This window comes from Ambystoma mexicanum, chromosome 2q (genome assembly GCF_040938575.1).
Source record: "Ambystoma mexicanum isolate Mex_15411 chromosome 2q, UKY_AmexF1_1, whole genome shotgun sequence".
NCBI lineage: Eukaryota > Metazoa > Chordata > Amphibia > Caudata > Ambystomatidae > Ambystoma > Ambystoma mexicanum.
The window spans coordinates 600,134,777-600,156,354 of record NC_090924.1 but is presented as its reverse complement, the minus strand read 5'-3'; the positions used below and the strand labels follow the sequence as shown (position 1 = coordinate 600,156,354).

At 47.3% G+C, this 21,578-nt stretch overlaps 1 protein-coding gene across 2 annotated transcripts in view; it reads right to left on the bottom strand.

The window, feature by feature from the left end:
* Positions 1-21,578, bottom strand: part of TTC21A (tetratricopeptide repeat domain 21A) — a 1,029,691-nt gene that overhangs the window by 791,263 nt on the left and 216,850 nt on the right. For both annotated transcript variants that reach the window (XM_069647746.1, XM_069647747.1), the window contains exon 6: positions 2,296-2,453. In XM_069647746.1, the coding sequence (XP_069503847.1) occupies positions 2,296-2,453 (158 nt within the window). The remainder of the gene's footprint in view (positions 1-2,295; positions 2,454-21,578) is intronic.

The following is a 21,578-nucleotide window of genomic DNA, read 5'->3' as shown; positions in this document are numbered from 1 at the left end:
AGTGCCCGTACGCCCCCAGGCCAAATTGGTTGTGCATAATAAATAATTTAATCATAATAATATTATTTGAGGTTTCAATTATATTGGAGGCTTTAATCATTCATATGTCAATACATTTTCTCCACAGACCTACATCTGTGGTAACTTGTACATTTTAGCTACTGAAAGTTTCATCGTCAAGTACTGCTTGTAGGCTAAGGCAGCGGACATGAGAAAAACACATTGGCACGCCTGCGCATTGCAAGTGTGCCAGTCTTCGTGGTAGTGAACATGTTGCATGGCTGCATGCCAGGGAGATGGTGAGGAAGGTGTAAGCCCTCCTAAAATGCTGTTCAATAGCATGATCCAATGGAGTGTGCAATGTCAATAGGCAACTTTATGCAAGTTTGAAATCAATGCTTTCGCAGCAAATAATGCAAGGCCTTTTGTCCGAATGTTGTGTAGCATGCCCTAGGGCCATACTGCATACTGTGGTGCGTTTAATATGAGGGTGTCAGTCATGATCTCAAGATGCATGATGGAAAGCTGGGTGTCAGGCAGTATGAGTTCACAATACAAGACCTCGTGCCATGCTGTTGTTGAGTCAATGCAAGGCTGGGTATCATACAGTTAGTAAGCACACTACAAGACTGTGAGCCATATTGCTGGGTGCACAATGAAGGGCCACGTGTCAAGCTCTTGGGCAGAAGATACAAGTCTACATGTTGGATTGCTGGGTAGCACAATGCAAAACCACATGTCAAGCTGGTGGTGAGTAAAATTGCAAAATGTATTGCACATTTCATGCTATGGAGTATGCAGTTAGCTAGCACAATGCAAGATCTTTCAACATGCTGTTTGAGAGCAGTGTGCCATGCCACATATCAGGCTGCAGGATAGCACAGTGCACTGCCTCATGTCATGCTGTTTAAGAGCACAAGGCCAGGGCACGTGACACGTTTTTGTAGCGTACAAGTGAGGCTGCATCGAGCTATTGGAGTGCACAAATAAAGACTTGGTTTAATTCTGTCTAGGGAAAACAATGAACAGTTTAAGTCGAGAATTCTGGGAACGAAAACCAGGACGACATGTGAGGATGCCAGGGGCAACATGTCATACTGTCATGAAAAACAATGCATGGCCAAATGGCATATTGTCAAAAAAACTCGCATGAGATTCTGTCGGTTTAGAAAAGCAACACAAAGTCACACAACATGCTAACGGTTTATGAAAAAAACCGAAGCCAACATGACAGCTGTCTGTCGGTCTAGAAAGCAATTCAAGGCCCTGATAAGTATTTTGGTGGACCTATCCGCCCAGGAGGGGGCCTCAAAGGGCTGGGATGCTGGTAGCTGTGTCCTTTAGCCCTTTGGCCTGCTGCTAGGAGTAATGGGGAAAAGTCAAGGTGACTTAGTGAACCTTGGTTAGGTATGAGCAACAGTAAGGTAAGAGTCAGCTGGTGCAAAGTTGAGGTCGCCTTTTGGGGCCCAAAAAGGCAATAGGAGATGGGGGGCATATTTAGGGTAAGGGCTACACAGGTACTGCCACCCTGGCTTGATAGATAGGTAGCAAACTACTAACAGGGTTTGTGCCATCTCAGCTGTGGTAAATGGGCTTCTAGAAGTACTAGAGGTTGGTACCGCCATAAGATGGCGAGTTACAGAAAAGTGGTCCTAGGAACATTAAAGGAGCAGAAAATTGTGTTGGGGTGGTTGTGGAAGACTGTCAACCAAACGACACGGCACTCTACTCAAGAAGATAAGACGAGGTGGCAGTTGGGGATTGGTCATAAACTAATAACTTTTAAACAAGGATCACCTGTATGCTCCTATTTTAAAATATGCCGCCTGTTTAATCAATGCAACGGCGTAGACTCATTTCAGGGCAAGGGGGGTGTAGTTTCATGAGGCGACTGGGGAAGTGCGTGCAGTGTAACACAGCTACACTGTCAGCCTAGAAAGACTGTTGTGAGCATGGTGAGAGGTCACCTACCTATCTGTCGCAGCTCCCTCTATCAACAGCTAACAGTGGAGATGTTCAATAACTAGAGTTTATTCTTCCGTGAGTCTGCATTTCCAAGAAGCCTCTGCCAGTAGGCAATGCAGTAGGCATTCGTTTATCTTGCAAATCAACAAATATTGAATATGTTTTAAATAATAAAACACAGCCTTAAACAAATAATGATCATAAATTACTGCCAACAATAAAGACTGCAAATCCGGAACACAATACGCTTGCCTCTGTATATGTACTACAAGCAAGATTTGCAAAAACAAACATTATTAAGTACACATCTTTAACGGTGTTAAGACCTACCTTTGTGCTGTTTCCAAAGCTTGATCCCAGTTTTGCTGGGCTAAGAAGAGCTTCATTTTGAAAATAAGTGCTGGCAGAAAAGTGGGGAATCCGACTATAATCTGATTGATTATATCCAAGGCTACCGAGAAGTTATGCTGCTTGAAGAAATATCTAACCTGCCCAGACATAAAATACAAATCATCACATAGTTTCTCTACAGAATATCTTTGCTTAATGTATTACAGAGATCAACTCCACCTCCTGACTGGCCTGACTGTAAAAAGGGGAAACAACTCTATGCATACAGCACCCAGTGAACATTGACCTGTGATAGGTGCTATTTAAATATTTGCACTCGGTCACTCTCTCTTACTTGTCATACATGCCATCAGTAATATGATGTTATGTGTTTGAAGTAATTTCAAGTTGAAACTTTAACGAATACCCTTTTTTAACATTTCAATGCACTCCATAAAACAAACAGAAGAAACATAAAAAATGTCTTCATACAGTAGAAAAGATGCATTCTCTTTAACGAAATATACACAGTACATAATCTCCTGTGACAATGTACAGAGGGAATTGACACCAATATAAAGGCACAGGTAGAAGGTGTGGTAATCAACATTTTTACTTGATGAGGCTCACATTTATCTTCCGAACGTTAAGCCAAATCTCAAAATAGCCCCTCAATGGTACACTGGGCCTTTAAGTGTGCACTCTACCTTATTCAGCTTTGGTTTGATCCATGTTATTTAAGACATGTGCTGGTCATCTACAGTGTCATGGGGCAGCTAGACGTTTGCCACTTCGCAGTGGGTGTGCTCATGGTATGCGGCACTGCTGTTTGGAAACTGCCTGAAGACTCCTGAGAAGGCAGATCTGCACTGCCTCACCGCTGGCAGTTCGTCTGGATCTGAAGGGCAAACTAGGAGTCTGCTTAATGGCCTAATTCATGGAGCGGCTCCACAAGAGGGCAAATGTGGGACCCATTTTTAGAAGGTTACCCCAATCAAGGATCTCCCAGAACAAGGCTCAAAGTAGGTTAAAAACGAAACAACTACTTTCATTCTAAGTAAAATGTGAACTCAATCACATCTCCCTCTTAAGTAGGGCGTTATCATTTGCCACAACCTGCAGAACAGAATGATTACAGTATGAGGTGGAACTTCATCAAATATTTGCGAAAAGGTTTACTAAAATAATATTTTACAGACCATACTAATATGCAACATACTTCCAACTTTGGCCTTAGGATCCAATCCAAATTCACACCATTCAAATATTGCTCCATGTTTGTTTTAACAATCAATGTAAAGACCTCATCAGGTCTTTACATTGATTGTTAAAACAAACATGAGGTCTTTATATTGATTGTTAAAACAAACATGGAACAATCTTAGTATCTACAATACAAGTAATGAAGATAAGATAACTAGTTTGCTTTGAACTTAAAGTCTACTACAAATGAGAATTATCAGAGAATAAATATTCATTTTGCCAACCCGACTGTTTGAAAGTGTCTTCTCTTTAAACTACCATGTTGGCGCGACTTGGATTACCCCATTTAGATACCAAACCTAAAATGCTACCAGCTTCCACACAGAACTACAGTAATCCAAATATCTGAAGGTATTCCATTTATTCCAGAAAACCAACTGCTGGTCACACTTCATATCTAGGCACTATATAGTAATATTGAGCAAGACAATACAATCAATTATACAAGCAAATCCACTACAAGATGGAATTTGAACAGGAAGTCCCAGTAAAACCTATTGCTCAACTGATGCATCTGTCACCTGAATACAGTTTTATTTAAATTCAAGGACCTTTACTATTAGCAAAACAAAGGAACGTCATTGGGGCAGCGTTTGCCCAGTCTAGCTATCTACATTCATGACTGCATTTGTGGAAAACCTCTTACTAACACACCGTAATAAATAGATTCAAAATTTGACAATGCAGAAATGTTACATTGATGATGTTGTTATCATTATATAGTTAGGTGACCTTGATTCTCTCAGTGGATTTTGGCAAGCTAGCCTCAATCCATACATACAGTTCACTAAGAACCCAAGTAGTTCATGATAGTAGTTTACGATCTAGAGATCAGACCATACAAATAGAAACACACATGCTTTTTATTCCACAAACCGTTTTCCACTACAAGTGTTTTCATCCCTGTGTCTTCTGAAACAACCCCCCATATGGACAATATCTACACATAAGGCCCTACTGCAGTTAGAGATGTATTTTTTAAATGCAGGATTACTAGACCACCACCTTCAGTGCTCTTTAGCGATACAGTAAGAAGTTATTAAAAGAATTCCTAGAGGGGGAGCGCTGATGTTCGCAGCTTTGGGCGTGAGCCCAAAATAGGAGAAGCAGAGATACGCCGCGAGGAAGTCGGCGGTGCAAAAGTGAAAGTGCCTTCCCGGACACAGAGCTCCATAAGTCATGGCTGCACTGCGGAGGGGCGCTGGGACTTGTGGAGTATCGGATGAGCAGCTGGTGTTGTGTCCCGCAGCCCCCACTCCATGCCGTGAAGGGCACGGCCGTGAGGGGTTAGGAACAGAGGGAAAAAGGAGTCCAGCTAGACTGGACGGACCCGGAAGGAGGCTAGTGATAGGAGGAGTGGGGGGGATCAGGGCCGAGGGGCCCCGGGAGACTCAAAGGGCCACTGAGTTAACAGGTCCCCAGGACTCTGGGGCTGAGACAATGAAGATGGAGCGTCTGCAGGATTGGCGACGGACACTCAGTGGAAGACTGTGAGAGGCTGTGCATCCGGACCCTGAGGCTGGAAACTAAGGTGTGGGCCCCCAGGTGACAGCCTGGGGCGTGCGCCTGCCTTGTGGTACCATCACTCGCATATGATCAGTGCTTGGCAACTGGAGCCTCTTGCTTAGGCCTGGGCCAGAAAGGTCGCTTGGGGCCCCTCGCTAGCTGACTTGGATCAACTGCCTCGTGGGCTCAGTGTTCTGCAGGGCAATAACAGAGGGGGAGAGGAATGAAATCTACCCTGGAGTCAAGTGCATGGGGTGTAGGCCCAGTGGATGTGGCACTGGAGCAGAATAGGAGCTCTTGAGGACTCTGATACAGGTGAAGGGCATGGCAGGGCAACACCAGTGGTGTGAGAGGTGGGGTCTACCACGCCACCTGCCCTCCTTGTGGCCCCCCTGGAAAGAAACATCTTTGGAGGAGACCTGGGTGTGTGTTGAGTGATTGGTGGGAAACTCCGGATTGCGTTGTGGCAGAAGGGAACCACTGAGACCTGGCTGAGCTGGTCCCGGATAGTGGGCCCACCCCTCCATAGACTGGAGCACAAAGCTGGAGCAATTTGAATTTCAACAGAGGCGGGGATTCGAGAATGACACCTCGAATAAGATCATGCTGGAGGTAGGGGACTGCCTAGTAGAGATTAGGGGTATAAGGGCCGATATTGGTGGAAAAGTGGACAAAATGAATGGCAGAATCGGCAAAATGGACGAGAGGCTGCAAGCAGTCGAGAATAATCAATCCTTCCTTGAAACACGCGAGACTCAGATGGATATGAGGTTGCCAGAAGTGTACAGAAGAGAGGGGGAAATGGCTCTTAAAATGGATGACTTTGAAAACCGTGACAGGAGAAATAATCAGAGATTTTTCGGAATCCTCGAGAAGGAGGAAGAATCGGACAGGGACCTGCAGAGAATCATCCATGAGGTGGCAAAAGTTTTGTTTGGGGATGAAGTTATAGATGAACCAAAAATTGACAGGATGCACAGAACGGGTGGGTCGCGGTAGGGGCGGAGATCAGTCCTCGCTCGTTTCCACAACTATCCAGACAAACAGAAGATTCTGGAAAGAGCGAGGGGGCAGGGCACAGTGGCACTGGGCAATGCGAAAATCACTATTTTTCAGGATCTGTCCTCGCTTACGCTGATGAAGAGGCTCGTATTTGGGTGGAGTTGTGCGAGAGGACGCAGTGGTTTGGGTCCTATTGGTGGCTCGGTGTTGGTCCAGTGATGTTAACTGGAGGGGTCTGGGCACTTCAGGGGGTGACGGAGGGGGGAGTGGGATGGGGAGGGGGAAAGGGGAGTTGGGGAAGGTGAAGATTTGGGATTGGGAAGAGTGTAATGCGACTTTAAAGGATCCAAGGGAAAATTGTTCTGAATAGAAGGCGGTCAGCCCATATGAATATGCTGAAGTACGATGATGGCTGACCAGAATAGAGGGGAGAGGGGGGATCGTCTGAGGATATGATATGATAGGTTATTTATAACGTGCTTAATACCCAGAGGTTTCTAAGCGCGGAGCCGGGGGTCGAACCTGTGGTGCTCCGTGTCATCTTGTTTCCAAGGCGAGTATGTTGCCCCTGAGCTATCCTCCCAATGCAAATTAAACATTAAATGCCCATGGGTTAAATGCACTGACTAAGAGGTCCTTGGTAGCCAGAGAGTTTTGAAGATATAGGGTATGGATATTCTCTTCCTTCAGGAAACACGGTTCTTTAACGGTGAGGAAAGGAAGATTCCATGTTGTGTCGTGGGGCAGCTCTATTGGGGCTCGGTGGAGGCGAGAAAGGGGGGTGTTGGCATCCTGATAAATAAGAGATTGAGAATGGAAGTAACAAATGTGTCGAGAGGGGCAGAGAGGAGGGGCACGATTTACCCTTACAATGCTATACGGCCCCAACCAAGGCCAGCTGCAATTTCTGGAGCCCATGTTGGAAAGGGCTTTGAATGAGGGTGGGGGGGGAATCTGATTACGGGAGGGGACCTTAATATGTGGGAAAATGTACAGCTGGACAGATGGTCCATGGGAACGACTGGCACAGGGTCCACTTCGAAGGGGGGGCAAGGCTTTCAGGCATGCTTTGAAACACACAACCCATGTGATGTGTGGCAGTTTTTTCACCTGTAGGAAAGGGGATTTACTTTTTCTTCCGTGCCTCATCGGACCTATTCCCACATAGATTACCTCTGTATTTCAACAGATCTGTTGGAGGTTGCGATGGGAGCTGACATCCACCCTATTGCCCGGTCCGATCACGACATGGTGTCCCTAGTTTTGTCTTGGACGGATATAGGCTCAAATAGTTCCATGTGGAGGTGTAACAAGTCCCTCTGGAAGGATCCGGTGTTTAGGGAGGAATCAGAAGAGGCGATTTAGGAGCATTTACTTTAAATGACACAGTGTAAGTGGGTCAGGCCACGGTTTGGGATGCAGGGAAGGCGACATGGCAGGGGCTGTTGATCAGAGAAGGGGCTCGCAGAAGGAAGGAGAGGACTTTGCTGGAAAATAGGCTATGAAAGGAGATAGGGGCGCTGGAAGGGAGAATACAGGGTTGAGAGGGGATAGCAGGCGCATGGGTAGAGGAAGCGAGGGGACAGAGGGAGGTACTTCGGCTTCTGGAAGCGGGATGGATAACTCGGAAACTTCAGTAACTGAAGCAGAGATATTATGAGAAAGAGGATAAGGCTGATGCCCTCCTTGCTGCATGACTGCGGGGCCAGTGTGCCGATAGTGGGGGGCCGGGCGGCGGGGTGTACCTTGGAGACATCAGCGGGGAGAATAGGGGTGACGTTTGCAGGTTTTTATATGAAAGTTTATATAAGGGTAGGGACTGATCGGACCGAGAGGGGATAGAGACCTATCTAAAAGAAGTGTTGATGCCATCGCTGACCCCAGTGCAAGCCTCATAAATGGATACCCTCATTATGGGAGACGAGATCTTATTGACAATCTGTAAACTGCAACTGGGAAAGGCAAGGGGAGAGGACGGGTATACCAGAGGGTTTATAAAACCTTTGCAGGCTCCTTGGTGCCTCACTTAGTGAAGTTGTTTAATAGCATCCTTGTTAGGCGGAAACCTGTGCAGTTCCCTCTGGGACCACTACAAAAGATTTAGGACTACAGGCGTTTGGCGGTGAACCCACTTGGTAGCAGTCTGTACCACACAGATTCACTTGGTAGCTGTGGCTGAGCAGTCAGACTTCCCTCAAGAAGAGTTGAGCAGTATGTGGAGTATACAAAATAGGGCAATTCTTCACAGCAAGACAAGCAAACACGCAACGAGGCTTAGTGTAAAGATATTAAGGTATTTATTTATAACAGAACATCTATGAAAAACACTATAGCACTATCACGGCAAACAAATCAAACACAATTACTCTACGAAGCAGAAAACGATCAATCCCCCTAGCAATATTTCGACAACTCTAGGTTCTACTGGTACCACTTATTTTCAAACAGAGGTGTTTACCTCAACCTAGATGACACTCGAACATTAGTTAGGACGGGAGAGAAAAAGATAGGCAGGTTATGAAATCAACACAGTTCAATCCTTCGCGGATAAAATGCAAGACGGGAAGGCAAGAATCACAATAAATCATAAAGTCCAGCGGCCAGGCTCACTCGGAGAGGCAAGGCGCGATGTCCCAAAAAGTCTCTAGTGGAGATGCATTCAAGTTTTTGTAGCAAATTGTTATCGGCAGATTGAACCAGTTCAGAACAATAAATGAGAAAAGCTTGGAGGCGGCCCAACGGAACGGAGAGGATTAAGACACCTCACTCGAACCGATCAAAAGGGAAGCCAGGCGGACACGGTACCTTGTTGTGGAGGGCAGCTCCGGCGGGGGCAGTTGTTCCTGGTGGTGGATGCACGTCGGGTCTTTGCCAAGAGTAGAGATGATCTCGTCATCGAAAAAAAGTGAAGTCCGGTGCACCACCAGGGAAGAGACCAGCCGCGGAGTGCTCCGTCACAAGGCACCACCTTTTGGTCGTGGTACAGGGGTAGTGGCTATCCGGTTGCCGAGGTGCTCTGCACGGGCAATTCGACCACTGCGTCGTGAGGCGAATAAAAAGAAAAGGGGACTGGTTGTTCCCACCAGCCAGGGGAAGAGACTCTCCGGCAGGGAGATCTCCTCTGTCGTCGGGAAGTGTTGAGTCGGTTCCGCAGGGCTCCACCGGAGGTGTCGTCGTGCAGGTTGGCTCAGCGTTACCCTCGTCGTATTCTTAGGTCCTGTGGCGACTTCTGAAGATCCAGTCCCAAAAGCCCTGCTTTTATGCAGAAAACCCCCATTCATTCAGCCTAGCTGTCAATCAACACATGCTAAGTGGTGAGCGGGAAGGCTCACCACTTGGGCCAATCACTCCAGAGTGCGACCGGAGTTGGCAAGGCAACTCGGTCCAGGGTGCCTAAACCCCCTCACACACCCCTGTGGTAACCCAGACAGAATGGTACCACTTTGGAGGGTCTCTGTCCAGAGGCCCGCCAAAAGTGGAACAAAGGGCTCAACCTTTGGTTTAGGAGTCACAGAGACGAACACAGACGCCATTTTAAAAACCGAGTTCTGGCAGAAAATACCATCCGATAAACTTATTTAAGATAAGGAGACCGGTGGTACGTTAGAGATTAACGAGAAAAAGGGTCAATCTCCAACAATGGGACGAATCCCATAGGGTTATGTTCGGGGTTGAACATAACAAGTAGTTTCCACTGCCACCAGCCAAAACTCGACGAGGGGGGACGGGACAGTGCCCCCTCGAGTAACAGATCTAGGAGTAATCGAATTACCCCTACTAGTACGTCCACAATAAGATGGTTTGTACTAGTTCTGTTATTAAATTTAGGTCTAGTAAAGCCAATGGTGACTTTACATGCCCGGGGAGACAGTAGTCGGTCCCCGGGTATGGAGTCTATGGTGGGGGTCCGCTAGGGCGCCCCAGTGTTACGGCACGTAGGGTGCGGTGTAACACACATAGAAAAACATATGAGACCCTATGGAGTAAAAGACCCCATAGCCCATCGAACACATTGACATTTCAAAGGAATTACACACATACATGTCCAAGAGTGGGAGAAAAGACTCTCACTCTTGGCAGGAGGGAAAAAAACAAACTCCAGAAATCCAGCAAAGCTGCTGGGGGGCTCACTAGGTTAGGAAATTCAGCCTAAACAGAGAATTCTCCCTAACACTCGCCCCCCCCAGACTAAGGGACAGGAGGATTTAATTCACTCCTGGATGAATCTCATACCTCTAGTCGATGACATACATCCTAGAGAGACCATCAGCATTTTGGTGGTGACACCTTGACCTATGTTCAATGGGTTCCCAGGTTTTCCTTTGTAAGCTGTATGACCTACAAACCTTCCTAAGAACATCAGTCTTTTTAAGTTTATAGGGGATCTGGTTGACCAGTCCCTCAGAAGTTGTTACAACTTCTGAACCTGTGTTAGGCTTTTTCAAGGGGTCCTTATAAAGGATTCCCTTAGATCTAGAGGGGCCTCCAGAGGTCTTCCCTACCTCTCTGTTGAGAGAAGGTTGAGTTTTAGGCCTCTTGGCAGGAGGGGATGGAGATAAGCAAGGTACATGCTTCTCCTTCCTCTGAGATCTTAACTTACCTACTTTAGGAGTTTCCCCCTTAAGTCTAGGAATTGGGTTGGAGTCTTCTGTCGAAGGTCCAACAGTCTGAAGGTTTTTGACCTTAGACTTTTCTCTTCTGGTTTTCCACCAGCACTGAGAATTACCAGTTCTCTTAGGCCTAGTTAGGGTTCCAGTAGGTCTATCCACCTCTTCCTCAGAAGCAGGGGGAGTCGCAGACTCTGTAACTGGGGGAACAATGATGGAGCTTGGTTGGGGCTCCCATTTCCCTAACATGTTAGCCTGAAATTTGCCTGGGTCAGAGGTCAACTTACTAACGCCAGGGCTTGTTGTGGGGCTCTCAGTAGAGGTTCCCACAGGCTTAGAGGGGTTCCTTAAGGTGGCCTCTCTAGCCAATTTGGTTTGGTTCTGGGTCTCCATACTGGGAGGCCTGGGGGTACTGGATACTACTCCTAGAGTTTTTAGATCATTCCCCAACAGGACTTTCCCAGGCACCTCAGTCTGAACACTGACAGGAATCAACACTGTCATGTAATTACACTGAATGAGGGCTGGTAGAATTGGAACCATTTGGACAGGGCCTCCAGACATCTTAGCTGGACCTTTGGGTGCCTTAGCATTATCCTCAGGCCTGAAAAAGCTTTCGTCAACTACTGTTCTGCTGGCCCCAGAGTCTCGCCTGGCAGGAGTATCCTGGCCATTGACAAGAACACTGTCCACATAATAACTTTTAGAGTTTTCTGGTATAGAGTCATACACATTCCTATTCTGATTACTAACCAGATCCATTGACTCTACGGATACTCTTGCTTGAAGAACCCAAGGTTCTTCAGCAAAGACTTCAAAGTGAGCACTAGTCATTTGGACTTCCTCCTCAGGAGTGAAGGCTAAGGAGACTGTGCTGATCCCAGTAGGTTTACCCTTACATTTTGGATCTCCTTTGATATGGTCAGTTGCCCCACAGAGATAGCATGTACCAAATGCTCTCTGGAAGGGTGGCTTGTTCTGACCTCCTTCTGGTTTGTGGCCAGAAGGGACACTATTTTGTTGTGGTTTTCCCTGGGGTCTACCCTGGTTATTTTGTTGTTTGGGGCCCTCTTTGGGTTGGGAGGTATTAGAATTCTCTTTTGAGTCTCTTTTAGGCTGTTTTCCCTCATCCTTTTTCTGAGTTGCCCCAGAATCCTTATGAGTAGCCCTGTTGGCAACCCACAAGACAGCAGCCTTAGCTAGCTCCCTGGAATCCAATTCCTTCGAATCAGCCAAGTGCTGTCTGAGCTCAGGAGAACAGGCATCATAAATAGACTCCAACATAAAAAGATTTCCCATACCCTCATAAGTGTTCACTTTGTAACCCTTAATCCATCCCTCTAAGTTTTTCAACCCTTCACTCACCCCGGTAGCCCAAGGGGTACCATCATGCTTTTTGAGGGTTCTAAACCTCTTAAGATACTGGGAAGGGGTCTTCCCGAATCTAGCTATTAAAGCTAGTTTCACACTTTCGTAATCTGTCTTATCCGCCTCTCCCAACTCCATTACCACATCAGTCGCAACAGGAGGGAGCCTAGAGAACAACAAGGTAAGCAACGCATTCCCGGTGATGTCCTGGAGCCCATGATTGTATTCAAACAGTTTTAACCAATCCAACACATCCAATCTCGGTTCATACATACCCACTAATTCCTTCGGCATCCGGGGTCTTTTGGGACTGGAGCTCCTAGAGGAACCAGAGGAGAGAGAAGCATTTTCCATAGACAACTTTTTCATCTCTAACTCGTGATTAAGTTCTATTTCTCTGAGTCTTAACTCAGCTTGCTTCTGCTCAGCCTGGGCATTCATCCGTCTGAACTCGAGCTCTTGGTTTCGTTCAGATTGAGCCAAGAACCGTTTGTATTCTAGTTCGAGCTTCATTTTTTCAAGTTCAAAATAAGCAGGGTTACTTGTGGGACCTGGTATGGGCCCCGTAGGCACAGCCGGTAAGGCAGGTAGAGGAGCAGGGGAGACAGTTTCATTAGCCTCTCCGTCCTCGTCAGCCTCCTCATCGCTATCATCAGAATCGCGATTCAGATCAACACCATTACTGTTATCTACATTTGCTGGAGCGATTGGTTCCTCTGAACCAGTACCCAGACTTTGGTTCGCCAGCAATCTCTCGATTAGTTCTAACTTCTTGCCTCTTACAGAAAGATTCTCTTGCCTACAGAGAGCTCGCAAACTCTCGGTATTTTCACCTGACAAGGACTCTTGACTGTAAGTTTCCATCGTAGACATGTTTTTTGAAAGTTGCTTTTTGTGCAAAGTTTTGTGGTTAGTTATCCTACAGTGTCGAAAAGCACTCTAAACTGTATACTCGATACAAATCCCACCGCTGTACACCAGTGTTAGGCGGAAACCTGTGCAGTTCCGTCTGGGACCACTGCAAAAGATTTAGGACTACAGGCGTTTGGCGGTGAACCCACTTGGTAGCAGTCTGTACCACACAGATTCACTTGGTAGCTGTGGCTGAGCAGTCAGACTTCCCTCAAGAAGAGTTGAGCAGTATGTGGAGTATACAAAATAGGGCAATTCTTCACAGCAAGACAAGCAAACACGTAACGAGGCTTAGTGTAAAGATATTAAGGTATTTATTTATAACAGAACATCTATGAAAAACACTATAGCACTATCACGGCAAACAAATCAAACACAATTACTCTACGAAGCAGAAAACGATCAATCCCCCTAGCAATATTTCGACAACTCTAGGTTCTACTGGTACCACTTATTTTCAAACAGAGGTGTATACCTCAACCTAGATGACACTCGAACATTAGTTAGGACGGGAGAGAAAAAGATAGGCAGGTTATGAAATCAACACAGTTCAATCCTTCGCGGATAAAATGCAAGGCGGGAAGGCAAGAATAACAATAGATCATAAAGTCCAGCGGCCAGGCTCACTCGGAGAGGCAAGGCGCGATGTCCCAAAAAGTCTCTAGTGGAGATGCATTCAAGTCTTTGTAGCAAATTGTTATCGGCAGATTGAACCAGTTCAGAACAATAAATGAGAAAAGCTTGGAGGCGGCCCAACGGAACGGAGAGGATTAAGACACCTCACTCGAACCGATCGAAAGGGAAGCCAGGCGGACACGGTACCTTGTTGTGGAGGGCAGCTCCGGCGGGGGCAGTTGTTCCTGGTGGTGGATGCACGTCGGTCTTTGCCAAGAGTAGAGATGATCTCGTCGTCGAAGAAAAGTGAAGTCCGGTGCACCACCAGGGAAGAGAGCAGCCGCGGAGTGCTCCGTCACAAGGCACCACCTTTTGGTCGCAGTACAGGGGTAGTGGCTATTGGGTTGCCGAGGTGCTCTGCACGGGCAATTCGACCACTGCGTCCTGAGGCGAATAAAAAGTAAAGGGGACTGGTTGTTCCCACCAGCCAGGGGAAGAGACTCTCCGGCAGGGAGATCTCCTTTGTCGTCGGGAAGTGGTGAGTCGGTTCCGCAGGGCTCCACCGGAGGTGTCGTCGTGCAGGTTGGCTCAGCGTTACCCTCGTCGGATTCTTAGGTCCTGTGGCGACTTCTGAAGATCCAGTCCCAAAAGCCCTGCTTTTATGCAGAAAACCCCCATTCATTCAGCCTAGCTGTCAATCAACACATGCTAAGTGGTGAGCGGGAAGGCTCACCACTTGGGCCAATCACTCCAGAGTGCGACCGGAGTTGGCAAGGCAACTCGGTCCAGGGTGCCTAAACCCCCTCCCACACCTCTGTGGTAACCCAGACAGAATGGCACCACTTTGGAGGGTCTCTGTCCAGAGGCCCGCCAAAAGTGGAACAAAGGGCTCAACCTTTGGTTTAGGAGTCACAGAGACCAACACAGACGCCATTTTAAAAACCGAGTTCTGGCAGAAAATACCATCCGATAAACTTATTTAAGATAAGGAGACCGGTGGTACGTTAGAGATTAACGAGAAAAAGGGTCAATCTCCAACAATGGGACGAATCCCATAGGGTTATGTTCGGGGTTGAACATAACAAGTAGTTTCCACTGCCACCAGCCAAAACTCGACGAGGGGGGACAGGACAGTGCCCCCTCGAGTAACAGATCTAGGAGTAATCGAATTACCCCTACTAGTACGTCCACAATAAGATGGTTTGTACTAGTTCTGTTAGTAAATTTAGGTCTAGTAAAGCCAATGGTGACTTTACATGCCCGGGGAGACAGTAGTCGGTCCCCGGGTATGGAGTCTATGGTGGGGGTCCGCTAGGACGCCCCAGTGTTACGGCACGTAGGGTGCGGTGTAACACACATAGAAAAACATATGAGACCCTATGGAGTAAAAGACCCCATAGCCCATCGAACACATTGACATTTCAAAGGAATTACACACATACATGTCCAAGAGTGGGAGAAAAGAGTCTCACTCTTGGCAGGAGGGAAAAAAACAAACTCCAGAAATCCAGCAAAGCTGCTGGGGGACTCACTAGGTTAGGAAATTCAGCCTAAACAGAGAATTCTCCCTAACACTCGCCCCCCCCAGACTAAGGGACAGGAGGATTTAATCCACTCCTGGATGAATCTCATACCTCTAGTCGATGACATACATCCTAGAGAGACCATCAGCATTTTGGTGGTGACACCTTGACCTATGTTCAATGGGTTCCCAGGTTTTCCTTTGTAAGCTGTATGACCTACAAACCTTCCTAAGAACATCAGTCTTTTTAAGTTTATAGGGGATCTGGTTGACCAGTCCCTCAGAAGTTGTTACAACTTCTGAACCTGTGTTAGGCTTTTTCAAGGGGTCCTTATAAAGGATTCCCTTAGATCTAGAGGGGCCTCCAGAGGTCTTCCCTACCTCTCTGTTGAGAGAAGGTTGAGTTTTAGGCCTCTTGGCAGGAGGGGATTAAGATAAGCAAGGTACATGCTTCTCCTTCCTCTGAGATCTTACCTTACCTACTTTAGGAGTTTCCCCCTTAAGTCTAGGAATTGGGTTGGAGTCTTCTGTCGAAGGTCCAACAGGCTGAAGGTTTTTGACCTTAGACTTTTCTCTTCTGGTTTTCCACCAGCACTGAGAATTACCAGTTCTCTTAGGCCTAGTTAGGGTTCCAGTAGGTCTATCCACCTCTTCCTCAGAAGCAGGGGGAGTCACAGACTCTGGAACTGGGGGAACAATGATGGAGCTTGGTTGGGGCTCCCATTTCCCTAACATGTTAGCCTGAAATTTGCCTGGGTCAGAGGTCAACTTACTAACGCCAGGGCTTGTTGTGGGGCTCTCAGTAGAGGTTCCCACAGGCTTAGAGGGGTTCCTTAAGGTGGCCTCTCTAGCCAATTTGGTTTGGTTCTGGGTCTCCATACTGGGAGGCCTGGGGGTACTGGATACTACTCCTAGAGTTTTTAGATCATTCCCCAACAGGACTTTCCCAGGCACCTCAGTCTGAACACTGACAGGAATCAACACTGTCATGTAATTACACTGAATGAGGGCTGGTAGAATTGGAACCATTTGGACAGGGCCTCCAGACATCTTAGCGGGACCTTTGAGTGCCTTAGCAACATCCTCAGGCCTGAAAAAGCTTTTGCCACTACTGTTCTGCTGGCCCCAGAGTCTCGCCTGGCAAGAGTATCCTGGCCATTGACAAGAACACTGTCCACATAATAACTTTTAGAGTTTTCTGGTATAGAGTCATACACATTCCTATTCTGATTACTAACCAGATCCATTGACTCTACGGATACTCTTGCTTGAAGAACCCAAGGTTCTTCAGCAAAGACTTCAAAGTGAGCACTAGTCATTTGGACTTCCTCCTCAGGAGTGAAGGCTAAGGAGACTGTGCTGATCCCAGTAGGTTTACCCTTACATTTTGGATCTCCTTTGATATGGTCAGTTGCCCCACAGAGATAGCATGTACCAAATGCTCTCTGGAAGGGTGGCTTGTTCTGACCTCCTTCTGGTTTGTGGCCAGAAGGGACACTATTTTGTTGTGGTTTTCCCTGGGGTCTACCCTGGTTATTTTGTTGTTTGGGGCCCTCTTTGGGTTGGGAGGTATTAGAATTCTCTTTTGAGTCTCTTTTAGGCTGTTTTCCCTCATCCTTTTTCTGAGTTGCCCCAGAATCCTTATGAGTAGCCCTGTTGGCAACCCACAAGTCAGCAGCCTTAGCTAGCTCCCTGGAATCCAATTCCTTCGAATCAGCCAAGTGCTGTCTGAGCTCAGGAGAACAGGCATCATAAATAGACTCCAATATAAAAAGATTTCTCATACCCTCATAAGTGTTCACTTTGTAACCCTTAATCCATCCCTCTAAGTTTTTCAACCCTTCACTCACCCAGGTAGCCCAAGGGGTACCATCATGCTTTTTGAGGGTTCTAAACCTCTTAAGATACTGGGAAGGGGTCTTCCCGAATCTAGCTATTAAAGCTAGTTTCACACTTTCGTAATCTGTCTTATCCGCCTCTCCCAACTCCATTACCACATCAGTCGCAACAGGAGGGAGCCTAGAGAACAACAAGGTAAGCAATGCATTCCCGGTGATGTCCTGGAGCCCATGATTGTATTCAAACAGTTTTAACCAATCCAACACATCCAATCTCGGTTCATACATACCCACTAATTCCTTCGGCATCCGGGGTCTTTTGGGACTGGAGCTCCTAGAGGAACCAGAGGAGAGAGAAGCATTTTCCATAGACAACTTTTTCATCTCTAACTCGTGATTAAGTTCTATTTCTCTGAGTCTTAACTCAGCTTGCTTCTGCTCAGCCTGGGCATTCATCCGTCTGAACTCGAGCTCTTGGTTTCGTTCAGATTGAGCCAAGAACCGTTTGTATTCTAGTTCGAGCTTCATTTTTTCAAGTTCAAAATAAGCAGGGTTACTTGTGGGACCTGGTATGGGCCCCGTAGGCACAGCCGGTAAGGCAGGTAGAGGAGCAGGGGAGACAGTTTCATTAGCCTCTCCGTCCTCGTCAGCCTCCTCATCGCTATCATCAGAATCGCGATTCAGATCAACACCATTACTGTTATCTACATTTGCTGGAGCGATTGGTTCCTCTGAACCAGTACCCAGACTTTGGTTCGCCAGCAATCTCTCGATTAGTTCTAACTTCTTGCCTCTTACAGAAAGATTCTCTTGCCTACAGAGAGCTCGCAAACTCTCGGTATTTTCACCTGACAAGGACTCTTGACTGTAAGTTTCCATCGTAGACATGTTTTTTGAAAGTTGCTTTTTGTGCAAAGTTTTGTGGTTAGTTATCCTACAGTGTCGAAAAGCACTCTAAACGGTATACTCGATACAAATCCCACCGCTGTACACCAGTGTTAGGCGGAAACCTGTGCAGTTCCGTCTGGGACCACTGCAAAAGATTTAGGACTACAGGCGTTTGGCGGTGAACCCACTTGGTAGCAGTCTGTACCACACAGATTCACTTGGTAGCTGTGGCTGAGCAGTCAGAATTCCCTCAAGAAGAGTTGAGCAGTATGTGGAGTATACAAAATAGGGCAATTCTTCACAGCAAGACAAGCAAACACGTAACGAGGCTTAGTGTAAAGATGAACAAGTTACTTCTTACCTTGTAACGTTCTTTCGACGGGATGTTCCTCCGACGTATTCCTCATTTTAGATATCTCCTTCCAGCTCTGCTGGCCTCGGAAAATGTTTTCTCTAGAGGGCGCTGCGCGTCGACGTCCTTCGAATCGATGTCCCTCGACAGCCGCCGTATCGACGTTCGACGTCATCCTGCCTATAAAGGCCGCGCGCAGCGTCCGTTGCTCAGTTCCGTTTTGTAGCCCACAGTATTACTGTCTGGACTAGACTAATCACCCTGAAGGAGCGTAAGCTGCAACAACAAGGGAAGTAGAACTGCGGGGATGGATGGGAGGGTCGATGAGGAATACGTCGGAGGAACATCCCGTCGAAAGAACATTACAAGGTAAGAAGTAACTTGTTCTTCGAAGGGATTGTGTCCTCCGACGTATTCCTCATCTTAGATAGGCTCCCATAGCAGTATTCTATATTCGGAGGAGGGAGTACTGACTTCACGCTGTCTTCTATTGATGAATAGAATGTAGTACAGCCCTTCCAAACCTAGTCTCTTGACTGGAGGAGGAATCCAAATTGTAAAAACGTGTAAAGGTATGGACAGACGACCATGTAGCGGCCGCACAGATGTCTTTAACCGGCACGCCTCTTTTGAGGGCCGATGAAGCTGCAATACCTCTGGTCGAATGAGCCCTAAGGTTTTGAGGGGGCTCTTTCCCTGCCAGTTTATAACATTCCAGAATGGCTAGAATGATCCATCTGGAAATGGTCTGCTTAGTTATTGGTAACCCCAGCTTGTGACCTGTGTAACCTACAAACAGCTGGTCTGCCTGTCTTATCCTGGCTAGTCTACTAATGTAAAAACTTAAAGCCCTCCTAGGGTCTAGTCTGTGTAACCTCTCTTCCTCTTTCCCCGGGTGAGGAGGAGGATAGAAAGATGGTAGGGTAATCTTCTGAGTGATATGGAATTCAGAAACCACCTTTGGGAGGAAATTAGGCTTCACTTGCAGGACAACTTTGTCTTTGTGAAAGATTGTATGAGGGGGTTTACAAGAAAGAGCTTGTAATTCGCTCACCCTTCTAGCAGATGTAAGTGCTATTAATAAAACAGTTTTAAGGGTAAGGAATCTTAACGAACAAGAATGGAGAAGTTCGAAAGGTGTACCCATCAGGAAAGTTAGTACTAAGTTTAAATCCCATAGGGGAACTTGGAATGGTCTTGGGGGATAAACATTGGTTAACCCCTTTAGAAACTGTATTACCAAGGGTAATTTGAAATAGGATGGTTCTTCCGCAGTACGCTTAAAGATAGATAGCGCTGCGAGATAGCCCTTAATGGTGCCAACTTGAAGGCCTGAATTTGCCAAATATAGTAGGAAGGACAAAACCATTGGTGTACCACATGAAAATGGGTCAATATTCTGTTCTCTACACCAGCTGCAAAATCTGTTCCAACGGCAGCGGTATAAAGACTTTGTTGCTGGCCTCCTTGCCGAAAGCAACACCTCCATAACATCATCAGGGAGGTCCCAATCCTTGTACCTCAGCCGTTCAGAAGCCAAGCGTGAAGGTTGAGGGTTTTGATGTCTGGATGGAGAACCTGACCTCCCTTCTGTGAGAGTAGGTTCTCTCTGAGCGGAAGTCGAATTGGAGGGCAGATGGACAAGTCTAGAAGGTCCGGGTACCACGTTCTCCTGGCCCAATCCGGGGCAATTAGGATCATGGTTCGACGGAATCTTCTCAACCTCCTGATCATTTGAGGAATGACAGGGACCGATGGGAACGCGTACAGAAGCGGAAACTCCCAGTCCACTATGAACGCGTCTCCCAGAGCTCCTCTCGGAGGAAATTCCCTTGAGCAGAACAGGTCGCATTTCCTGTTTAGGCTGGTGGCGAACAGATCTACCTGAGGGGTTCCCCAAAGGGCGAAGATCTCTTGAAGGACTTCCTGAGCTAGTTCCCACTCGTGGGAGACTGTGTTCTGCCTGCTCAGAGCGTCCGCTGTCAAGTTCTTCTCTCCGGCTAGGTGAACTGCCGATAGAGAGATTCCTTCTTGGATTGCCCAAAACCAGAGCTGCATCGCCTCTCTGCACAGGGGTAGTGATCCTACGCCTCCTCTTTTGTTGAGGTAATGCATGGCCACCGTGTTGTCTGTCATTATCAGGACGTTCTTCCCTTGTACAGCTGGCAGGAAAGCCTTCAACGCAAGTCTGATGGCTCTCAGCTCTAACAGGTTGATGTGTAGTCTGGACTCCGATGGAGACCAACGACCGCTGATGGTCAAATCGTTGGCGTGGGCTCCCCACCCCGTGAGTGAGGCATTCGTGACTACTGTTATCTCCGGCCAGGGTTGCCAAAACTGTTCTCCTTTCAGAATGTTCTCCTGACAGGCCCACCACTGAAGGTCTCGAGCTACTCTGTCGGGAACCTGAAGAAGATCTGTCATTCTCCCTGAGAATTGTGACCACTGAGTCCTCAGTGCCCACTGGAGGGATCTCATTCTCAGGCGAGCCTCTGGCACAAGGAAAATGCAGGATGCCATGAGGCCTAGCAACCTCAAAAAGTCGAAGGCTGGGAGACGTTGGGCATGCTGGAACTTGGTAACCATCTGTAGAATATCTTGAGCCCTCACCTCTGGTGGCGAGGCTTTTCCCAGGGAAGTATCCAGGATCGCTCCTATGAACTGGAGTCTCTGCGATGGTATCATTTGTGACTTCTTTAAATTGAGGGAGAAGCCCAGTCTGTGAAGGAAGTGGCACACGTGATTTAGCTGGATCTGAGCTTGCTCCGGAGAAACAGCCCTGATCAGCCAATCGTCCAGGTAAGGGTAGACGTGAATCCCTTCCCTCCTTAGGCTTGCAGCCACTACCGACATTAACTTGGTGAAGACCCTCGGGGCGGAGGTCAGCCCAAATGGCAGCACTCGAAATTGATAGTGAGAGTTGCCAATTGCGAACCTCAGGTATTTCTTGTGTTTGAGATGGATAGGCACATGGAAATAAGCGTCCTGAAGGTCCAGAGATACAAACCAGTCCTGGAACTGAAGGGCCTGGAGGATCTGAGAAAGAGTGACCATCTTGAATTTGTCTTTTCTGAGGAATTTGTTCAATTCTCGCAAGTCCAAGATGGGTCTCAGTCCTCCGTCTTTCTTCGGAATGAGAAAGTAAGGGGAGTACCAGCCCTTGTTCCTCTCCGCTACAGGTACCGGTTCTATGGCACCTTTCTCTAGCAGGTCCAAAATTTCCTGCAAGAGGAGCGGATCTGGAGCTTTCTGAGAGCTGATCCCCGGTGGATGACTCTGAGGTATACGTAGGAAAGGCAGGCAGTAACCTTGGGCGACTGTTTCCAATGCCCAAGCATCTGACGTGATAGCCTGCCATACCGCCAGATGTTGAGTCAACCTGCCTCCTACAGGTGTCCTGTGAGGGGAGT